Here is an 11071-nt window from a genome sequence, read left to right on the forward strand (position 1 = left end):
CCGTTCCCAGGCACAGCAGAGGAAGATAAGCACTACAGCAAGCACTGAAAGCAAAAAGCAGCCACTAATGAGCAGTAGACTGTAATATACAGCAAGGCAAACAAGCCCCATGGCAAGCACAGGAGCCTGCCAGTCAACAGCTAAACAGCAATAACAGCTATAATTTCCATCTAGCACATTTCAGCCAAATCTGTCATTATTTCAAACCCTTCAAGACCCACACTGAGTGCTAAAAAGAACTGTCATGGTTTAACCCCAGCAAGCAGCTAAGCCCCGTATAGCCACTCACTCGCTCCCCCTACCGTGGGATGAAGAACTGAAAGGGTAAAAATGAGAAAACGCGTGGTTTGAGATCAAGGCAGTTTAATAGGTAAAGCAAAAACCACATGCTCAAACCAGAAAACCACGGAATTCATTCATCACTTCCCATGGGCAGGCAAGCAATCAGCAATCTCCAGAACAGCAGGGATCCATCATGCATAATGGTTACTTGGGAAGACAAAGACCATCATACCAAACATGCACCTCTTCCTTCTTCCCCCAGCTTTATATACTGAGCATGACATCCTATGGCATGGAACATCCCTTGGGTCAGTCGGGGTCAGCTGTCCCAGCTGTGTCCCTTCCCAACTCCTTGTGCACCCCCAGCCTGCTCACTGGTGGGGTGAGGAGCAGAAAAGGCCTTGACTCTGTGCAAGCACTGCCCAGCATAGCAGAAGCATCCCTCAATTATTAACACTGTTTTCAGCACAAATCCGAAACATCACCCCATACCAGCTACTATGAAGAAAATTAACTATCCCAGCCAAAACCAGCACTGCTCAGTATCTTCACAAAGCAAGTTTGTTTTCAGTCTCAAAATAATACTCAGTTGGTCATGCACCATATTCTCAGGTGCTGTAAACTAAACTAACTTTTGAGCTATACCAATTTACACCAATTTTCACAAGCATTTATATTAGATTACAACAACTTTCCCACGCACCAGGTTAGAAGGTCCCCCAGTTCAGTATTTCCCCAGTTAACCTCTTTAAAAGCAAAAGACAATAAAACTTCCTTTGGCGGAGTTACTGACTGTAGGTATGACCATCACAACCAACCATATCAAATAACTTCTTTCCTAAATGGATCACACAACTGTTTTCCTCCTCTCCTAAGTCACAGGAAGCTGGTTCCAGAAGGAACTCTGCTGTTCCTTCCAGCTTTGGGACATTTCAAGAGTCTCAATACATGCAACTTTTCTTCAATTCTTTCAATTTTGAGCGGGGGCGGGGGGGGAAGTTCCAGGTAAGAGTCCTCTCAAAACCCAGGACATTTCAATACCTCATTTCATTTACTTTAAATACAGTCCACCTGCATGTTCCTTTAGTACAGCAAGCATTATTGTCCAGCACCCTTTCTCCTTCAGAACAGTATGAGTGTCCTTCACAAACTGTTTTTGTTAGTTTAACAATGTGGATAAACTCTCTTCACCTCCAAAGTCTTTTTTCTTTCCCTTGGTTTCTGTGTTAGCTTTAAAACACTCCTGGTAGGAGCCGGTAAGGCACCACTGCAGTGTAGCGCTTCCAGTCCTTCCCATATTTGCTGAGACAACGGTGTTCATCCCTAATGCAGCGGTGGGTTAGCAGAATAGTCATATAAACGATGTAGAAGTAAGGCAAGATGTGCTCAAAGCCACAAGCCAGGCAGTAGGCCAGGGAGCCCATCAGATCACCTGTGTAGTTAAAATGACGTGCCCACCCCCAGAATCCCGAGGTCATCAGCTTGCTGTAGTACTTGGTGCCATCCACAGACATGTAGGAGCACTCTATGTACTCTGGTTTCTTCCCCCATATCTTGCAGTTGCTGTTGGTACGACGGAAAAGGTCCTTCTGGTGGTTGGCCATTCTGAAGATGTAATAGCCAATGAAGCCCAGTATCAAGATCCCAATGGCATTGGGTGTGCCCAGCTGGACAGGGTGGTAAACCAAATACAAGCCCTGGGGGAAAGGAAAAGAAACAATTAGTGATTTACCTTAAATATATGCTCCCATATATGAATTTGTGTGAATATATGAACCACCAACCACCAAAAAAACCCTTCATCATGCTGGAGCACAAAAACGAATTAAAAGGATTCAGAAAAACATACAGACACAATAGACAGTGATAGAAGAGGACACTAAAGAAGGTGAGGAGAGGAAAAGATGTCAAGTCCATGCAAGCACAGTATGCCTTCCTACAAGTGAATCATTACATGTTGTAATGGTTACTCAACATTCCAACTGTCTAGAAACAATTGGAGACACAAATCAAACTACTGAGGAGAATGTTTCTGGAAAGTTTCTTTCCTTTTAGCCCAAACATGTATTGTACCACATTTTTACCTGCAAAGTATAGAGATAAGGCAACCAAACACAGTCTCCCCAGCCCAAATACCATCCAAAATGATCATGGCAGATATCAATGGTTTTCAAATACCAGGCTTCATTCCAGAAGAAATCCAAAACATAAATACCCTGAAACAGAACACGATTATTCACATTAATGATAGAGCACAGTCACCAGTTATCCTGTTTAACAGCATCGTCCTAAATCTTTCTGTGCTGTCTTGTGCTAAGAGTTTAAAACTGACTTGTGTTTTAATGTTAACACCTAAAAAAATTGGGTAGTAAGAGGAACACATCACACAAATAGACTCCATCCAGATGGATAAAGCAATAATAATTCATGCAAAGCAATATTAACCAAGATGACTAAGGAAGTCAGGAAGAAGTTCTTTACTGTGAGGGTGGTGAGGCACTGGAACAGGTTGCCCAGAGAAGTGGTAAATGCTCCATCCCTGGCGGTGTTCAAGGCCAGGTTGGACAGAGCCTTGGGCTCTGATTCTATGACTAAGGCAAGTGTGCACAGACTTCAGAAGTGTACTCACACTTGACCACCCTTACCTCTCTTAAGCTTAAAGAGCCTTATGCCTTCAGAGAGAAGAAAAAGAGCTCCCATTGAGCGGGCTTCCATTTACACTTATCAATGGATAAATCCAAACTATAATCTGTACTTAGGACTTCAGGGTGTCTTCATTAGAGAGCATGGCACCACACTGGCTGTTTTTAGGTATGGAGACATCTCTAGTTCTGCATGTCTCACATACATACACACACACACAAAAAAAAAAAAAAAAAAACCAACAAAGTCTTAGGTGCAGTGCTGCCCTCAACAAAACACCTGTCCAATTTAGCTCCAACTAAAGCCACGGAATTTGTCATTGTTCTCTTTGGATTCAAGATCAGGCTATGCCTGTTTCCAGAACATAGGCTCAGAGAAGTATTTCTTATGTTTACACTGAAATCTGCTGGTGCAGGTATGACCGTGCCACTGGTGGCACTGCATGAATAGAGCAGAGTATTTACACTGGCACTCCAAATGAACACAAGTGTCCAACAAATCAAGTCCCAGTGCATGTTCTCTGAATGTAGTTGCTTGGGCCAGGAAAATGTCCAATTTCAACACAACGAATTTTTTTCTACTTTAATACTAGTTTATTTCCAAATGGATTTCTTACTTTCCTTCTCTGAATTTACCTGAAGGACGTTGACAAGGATCATGGAGTTAGTTACTTGGCCATACAGCTCCTGTTGTTTAGCAGCATAGGAAAGGTTAATTAGAGTCCAGGCTACAATACCAGGGCGCCCATTGAAGAAGAGCTTGAAATCAAACCACTTTCCTATTCGAGGGTTAAATTCAATCCCCATCATGTAGTCATAAAAGAAGTTGCCAGTGAATTTGCTAGAAAGCATAAAAAATCGGAAATATATGCAATTACACACAAATACTATTCTGACTACACATTTCAGATTCACTTGATGTAACGATAATAAAACTATAAAACCATATAGTGCTGTGCAAGACAACACAAACTGACCCAACCAAACCGTTCCATTAGCAGAGATAAATTTTAGCTTCAGAGATACCCTAGTTTTTTCTTGGCAACATTTTTGAACAGTCTAACTACAACCTTCCTTGTTTGCCACAAATAGGATGGATTTATCTGTGACACTGAGGGTGCCAGTCACATGATATGTAGCACGAAACAGAGGATGGTGCTAACGAAGCAAAACACCAGTCATATATTGGCCTATCTGTGCCAGCAAAATATATTCTATCATTATTCTGTACAGCATTCAATTTATATGTCCTATTGTTACAAATTACATACCAGTCTTTCCGATTGGTAGGGAAAAAGTAGCCTTTAATCATTGCAAATGTAGAAACTGCATATCCCAGGATATTGGCACACCACATGAGAGGAATCCAGTTGTCAAAAATGATGGTAGGGGAGAAGTAGTGGAAGTAATAGGCATTTGCAAACCAAAGCATGTGGGTAATGATCCAAGCCTGAAGTCCATTGATTTCATACTTATTCACTACACCTAAAATACGAAAAAAATATGAGTGTTTAGTGGCATTGCATTAATACAGCTTTTTATTTTTAAGACGTATACATACAGTACATAGAAGCTCAATCAAGTGCTATGACCTTACTCTCCTCACCCTCCTAATTAAATATCTCAAGACACTTGCCTGAAAGTTTCATTAGACTCTATTGTAACCATCAGGCTCTGTTAGGCTGAGTTTTTTCTCTTCAAGCAGTCAAGTTACTGTCTCCCTTAAAATTGTCTAAGGTAAGAAGTTACCCTTTCACATACTAAGTTCACATCCCACATTTTGTTCAAGTCTCATGGGTTAACTTCGTTGTCAAATACCAGCAGTAGTCCACTGCTGATTCTAAGTGCCAAAACTATCAGTCTGTATTCTTCCATTGCTGGTGCAGTGCCTGCCACATCAATAGTTTTATTAACAGTGAGAGATGGAAATTCTATAACTTATTCTAAAAGATGACATAGATTGCTTTTTATTTTCCTTTGTAGTGAACATGAGGAAGGTGAAAGCATGTATGTCCACACTTCCTCCAGCTCCATATGGGTTATTAAAGAGTAAGTAGAGAAATATTACCATTTTAAAATACTGTATGGTTGGCAGGTATTTTAAGGAAGAACTTACCAGCAGGGGTGACAGCACCTTCTTGTACACCTCCCACATATCCAGGAAGAAATTTGTGGCAGAAGTCAGGAAGGCACATATACAAAACCACCTAGAAGAAAGAGAATGTATTAACAGCAAAACAAGACAAGACAAAACCCCCCAAACCACTGTCCTTTTCATGCACATACCAAATATAACACATGGCAGCTTCAAATAAGGCTTGGATAAGCAAATACAGCACAATTTAGCTGTTGTTTAGTTATTAAACAGCTCTAAAGATGTACTTCGTGTATGGCTGGCATCCCTTTTTGGTGGGGAGGCAGGACACTTGGTAACTAGATTTCTTATCCTTTTATTTTGAAGTTTATCTGTATTATACGTAAGCTGTTCTCCAATTTGGAAAAAAAAATAAAAATTAAAATGGAGTGGTATGGTTAAGTTTGAAGATATTTTACAAATATATGTAATGGCAGTGTTCTTTTACAGTCTGTCTATAGAAAATATCACCCCTTCTGCAGTGTTAGTTTATGATTATTTATTGTGCATTAATTTAAGACAAATGGGTATTGTTCTTATATAGTTGCTTTTTCTTAAAAACCACATCAAGGAATATATCACTCCAGGAACATTTGTGTATATTCCCTACGTATTTAGTTTTTTGAATGAATAAGCTTCATTTGGATTCCAAAAAGCCATGGAAAGTGAGAAACACGGAAAGAGTAAATGCCACGGTGACATTCCATTCTCCTTCATGTAAAAGGATTCATCAAGCAGCTGCTTGAAGAAACAGCTGCTACATCTAGATTTTAACACAATAACCTACCTGGAAAGTGACCCAAAGGGTATAGATGCCAGCAGCCCTATAGGTTGGCATAGGAGTCTTCTTCCAGATGTCAGACAGATGTTTATTCCCCGTAAGCAAGTCAATGAGTGGATTCATCAGAGAGCATTGGTACTGGTCACAGGACATTATGAAGTAATACACAATAAGTGGTGCAAACATGAGCAGGAAAAGGACGCTTGCCAAGGAAAACCAGTCCACCTCCCTGTAATCCAAAATAGAGCAATTTTCACCCCCTCAGCTTTCAGTTAGACTAGGGGTTTGATGAAGTCAGGCAATTTTTTCAGTGGACCTCCTAGACTAATTGGGTGAAAACTGAAAATGTTTTCAGGGCACTTATATTTCTTTGGGTCAACTAGGATGTTACATACTTTACCACAATCTGTTATAAAACTATGCTAGTTGATCAGAGCAACAGAATAGATAATATCTCCTCCCCAAAAAGCAGATTATTATTACAACCTTCATTTCTCGATGGCAGTCATAGGTACAACTGATATTGAGTTGGAAGTGGTAACAGAATCACAAGAATATTGTGCAAAGCTTGAAAACACGGAACAGACACATCTTGGGAAGCCAGGAGTTGTACTTGCTCTACCACACACTGTAGTGGCAACCCATATAAACACCTATGGCTGTTTCCAGCTGCAACACAGAACTAATACTTGCACAACTCCTTGAGAACAGGGATACAAGTCATAAGTCTTGCTGCAGCATGATATGTCAGCTGGCAATATCACAGATGGATGCCTGTTCTTCAAATCTCAGGAAATATTGAGATTCAAATTCTGCCCTTGAAGAAACTACAAGTTTGATTGATTTTTATGATCTGCTTTCTGCAAGGACAAGCGTGTTTTAACCCAAGCCATCTGGCAAGCTCTCCGTCCTAAAAGTCTCAAAGGACTCTTCTTTGACATCTGTTACTACAGCTCATTATCCATGACCTTTGAAAAGAAGGGCAATGCAACAATCTGTTATTAATAGAGTTAAGTTTAAAAGGAATGTAGCATCTGTAAGAGTGTGAACCAATTTGAAATACGATGACTAATTAGGCTCATCAGCTTCTCTCACCATGCTCTTCCCCACTGGACTTGAGATGTTTGAGTATCATTTTGGGTGCTTTTGTGTTTTCTTTCTTCAGAAGGTTTTTTTTCCTGCTGGACTCCCATGATGTCCTGTATGAAAGAAAATATTCACGGTATTACTCCAGCTGGTTCTCAGTAATTCTTATGGCTCTACAGAAGAGAAACACAAATAGAAGTCATTAAAAAACTATCATGTAGCCTTCTGATTACAAGAAATTTGGGAGAGGAGGGTAGGAAGGAAAAGAAATCTTCCCAGTTCCTTATGATTTGATATTCAGCAAAACATAATCAGAACACTGATTAAGACCGTTAAACTTCTTGCTAACAGGAAATTTCTTTTAAGATCTACTGTATAAGATCTAGCTTATTGCTTACATATGAGTTGAAAAGGGGAAAAAAAACTGGTTTGCAACATACTTACAAACCTCTGCAAATAACCATCTGTAACTAATTGCCTTTCTTAACTAGAGAAATTCCTACTGTTGCAACATTACCTGTATTGGACTTTGCCACATTGTGTACTTTTCCCCAAACCCCTTGCTTGCTACATGTCAGCTACGTCACAGAACACAAGATAACAGTTTATAATCCCATCTAAATCATAAATCAGTGGCAATGGAGAAGGACTTACTAGGCCACACCTAATTCCTTCTCTGGAACGTGCATTACATCTTTCTTTTGCTTTGCCCACATACTTCTGTTGTTAAGAGCATCATCCCAAAATGTAAATATTTGGTAATTCCCCCTGCAGGAAAAAAAAGTCTTGTGGGACAAGACAGACTCTAAGACACAGGGAGTGTTGTAGTTTGCCATTTGGGCGGAATGTGCTAACAGCTGTTAGTTTTGTACCTTTTGGGGCTTTAATGTTTCAAATCAAACCAGAAACTAGCAGTTATTTCCACTGAAACAGAAATTGTAATACAACACTGGCAGGGCCCTGAGGTCACTAACAGGCCTTACTGTCCCTGCCCAGCCTGGCCCAGGGCCTGCCCTGACGACCCATTTCAGCCCATCGCAGGGCCATCAATCCCCACCCCAGTGATGCCACAAGAGTACTGCTCTCCAGCTCCACCAGAGCCCTGCCTGGCCATGGGTCCTATTAACGTCCCACAGGCTGACATCCTGGCCCCGCCTCATCCCCATGGTCCTGTCTGGCCATTCTGGGTCCTTGTCCAACACTGCTTCTCCTCCCCAGGCCTGACTCTCACCTCTGTGCTGATGGGCCCCTGCCTGGCATTGGCCTGGCCTAATCACCACAGGCCTGCCTGGTAACCAGGGTGCCAGACCCTGACCTATGGACTGACCTGCTGTATCATCATGAACCTGCCTGACTGCCTGGAGTCTTGGTTGAACCTGGCCATAACCTCTGGGTCTGCCCCACTCACCTCATGGAGATACTATGGGACGGACTGACAGGCAACCCCCTACCTACAGCTGTGTTATCCCAAATAAGCTCCCAGCCCCTTAGGGAGCAGCATTTCACATTAAGGCAAAGTAAGGACTCAAACAGGATCAGCCCAGCTGCAGGGATAATGTGCCACACTCAAGATTCGAAGTATGTAGTATGTTACCCTGCAGAGACCTCCACACAATACATTTCAACAGAAGTGCTCATTTTCAGAAACAATCTAAAAATAACATTGCCAACCTGATTAGGCAGAAATCCCAATCAAAGAATGCAAGAAGATACATGGGTGGCAAGAAGCCTACATTACTTACTACTACAGTTATTTACTATTTCAATAATTGTAACTGCTACCACCCTATCCTTCAGCAGAGACATTCCAAAATATGGTCAAGCTTCTGCTTTGATTTGAGCCAGAAGCCCACATCTTCCTCAGCATCAATACTTTCAGTACAAGGTTTCTAAAGCAAGCAATGGAACAACCTCAGGAGGAGGTTATTGATCACGTACAAGAAAAAGAAAGAGGAATGACAGCAGAATAATTATATCAAGATTGGAGTGTGTGAGCTTACTCCAGTTATTTGTGCTGGTTTTGCTTTACAACAGTAGTGCAGATTCTTACAATACACAGTTACAATACTAGTAACGATTTTACCAAGATAGAAAGGCTTTTATTCAGGAATCATCAGAACTGGAAATATTTAGCTCAGATGAAACCTTTGACATCATTTAGTCCTGTCTGAGAGCAAGGACAACTTCCAACAGGTTGCTCAGCACCTTGCCCAGTTAGATTTTGAATATTTCCAAAGATTCCACATGATTTGTCAGTCCTACTGAAAGAGAGTAAGCCTCTTTTCTAAGAGGCCCAGAAAAGAAATCCTGGATTGAGAATTTCCACAGTGTTTAAGCTTGTAGTAGCCAAATAGCCCACCTATTTTGCAGTGCTCAGCATACTCTATGTGAGAGCTATGCTCAGCCTGCTGAGCACTCGTAAAAAGCCTGCCTGTAGCCAGCAGCATCTGAGATTTGGTGCTACACCCATTCCCATACACAGTGTATCATTAATCCTACCAGACAACACAGAGACAGGATAATCACCTGGTTACTAATACTGGGAACTAGCTAGATGAGAAGGGCTGGCATTCCTTCCCACAGGCTGCAGTTCTTCATGAACTGCTCCAGTATGGGTCCTTCCCATGGGATGCAGTCCTTCAGGAACAGACTGCTCCAGAGCAGGGTCCCTGCATGGTCAGCAGTCCTGCCAGCAAACCTGCTCCAGTATGGGCTCCTCTCTCCATGGTGCCACAGGTCCTGCCAGGAGCCTGCTCCAGCGTGGGCTTCCAATGGGGTCACAGCCTCTTTCAGGCATCCCCCTGCTCTGGCATGGGGTCCTCCCCAGGCTGTAGGTGGATATCTGCTCCACTGTGGGCTTCCACGGGGACAGGCTGCCTCACCATGGTCTGCAGGGGAATCTCTGCTCTGGCACCTGGAGCACCTCCTCTCTCCTTCTGAACTGACCTTGGGGTCTGCCAAGTTGTTTCTCTCATGTGTTCTCACTCCTCTCTCCAGATGAAGTTGTGCAGTTTGGGTTCCCCCTCCCTCTCTTCCTGAAAATGTTATCCCAGAGGTACTGCCACTGTCACTGATGGGCTCAGCCTTGGTCAGTGGCAGGTCCATCTTGGAGCTGGCTGGCATTGGCACACAAACCCAATACATTTAACCAGCTTCTTAACAAGAGCCTGAAACAAAATTCACTATTCACATATTGCCTGCACAGAGAGCTCCAGAGAAGCACTCTTCCTCAGAGTCCAAACCTCAGGGCTTAACAATGAAGTACAGCATTACTGCTCACATTGTGTTAAACGAGGAATCATGCCAACCACACAATTATCTTGGAAGCTCTTCCCATTTGGTGCCTAAGCTGCAGATCTAACATACAATTCACAGAGTAAATGTCACATGAAGCCCTTGCAAGCAATAATAATACACGTGCTTGATGCTTTTAATCAGCATGCTCTGAACTCACTGAAGAAAACTTGATCAAGAAGCATGGCAAAACCCCACATTTTGTCCTACAAAACCAAGGCAGACTCCTGTTCAAGAATGTGTATTTTAAAGAAAAATCCCTAGCCAGCACCAAAGCTTTACACAGGAGAGGATCAGAGCAGCAGGCTGCTCAGGAGGGGTTCAGCATGCCCGTGTAGGCAGTGAAGGCAGCACCTTCCCACACGTCAGGCCCTTCGTGAGACACGGGGGCTATTACCGGGGAGGGGTCGCACGTTAAAAACACCCTCCGTAGTCAGGGGGCACTTGCTGAGCTCAGTACCGGCCGCGCTTCCTCCCTCGCCAAGAACCGGCAGGTACGCACCCACGGGAGGGCTCACCAGCCCGGCGGACCCTGCCCACTCCCCGAAAACGGTGCAGAAGCAACTTACTTACCGGGTGCAGCTCGACAGCTCAGCCCTGCCCGGCCGGTACCACGCTTCCTGCTACAAGCGGCACGACGCGGCTCGGCTCGGCGCGGCGCATCTCACCTGAGCCGCCACCCGCGACCGTCCCGCTCTCCTCAGGGAGGCCCCGCCCCCGCTCCGCCGCTCTGACCAATCCCCGCGGCTCTCCGGCCCCCTCCGCTCCACCCCATTGGTGGAGCGAGCTCAACCCATGGGCCGAGGGGATGGCGCGGGGGTGGTGGCAGGGTTCTCGCGTCCCGGCACCGCC

At 43.6% G+C, this 11071-nt stretch overlaps 1 protein-coding gene across 1 annotated transcript; it reads right to left on the reverse strand.

The window, feature by feature from the left end:
- Positions 1 to 346: 346 nt before the first annotated feature.
- Positions 347 to 10959, reverse strand: DHCR7 (7-dehydrocholesterol reductase). Its single transcript, XM_030484688.1, has 8 exons — positions 10793 to 10959; positions 6935 to 7038; positions 5846 to 6068; positions 5041 to 5131; positions 4196 to 4409; positions 3561 to 3765; positions 2367 to 2498; positions 347 to 1979 (listed from the first exon to the last, which is right to left on the reverse strand). The coding sequence occupies exons 2-8, from the start codon at positions 7030 to 7032 to the stop codon at positions 1515 to 1517; spliced, it is 1428 nt and encodes a 475-aa protein (XP_030340548.1). The 5' UTR covers positions 7033 to 7038; positions 10793 to 10959; the 3' UTR covers positions 347 to 1514.
- Between the last annotated feature and the right edge of the window lie 112 nt (positions 10960 to 11071).

Source organism: Strigops habroptila, chromosome 4 (assembly GCF_004027225.2).
Source record: "Strigops habroptila isolate Jane chromosome 4, bStrHab1.2.pri, whole genome shotgun sequence".
Lineage (NCBI taxonomy): Eukaryota > Metazoa > Chordata > Aves > Psittaciformes > Psittacidae > Strigops > Strigops habroptila.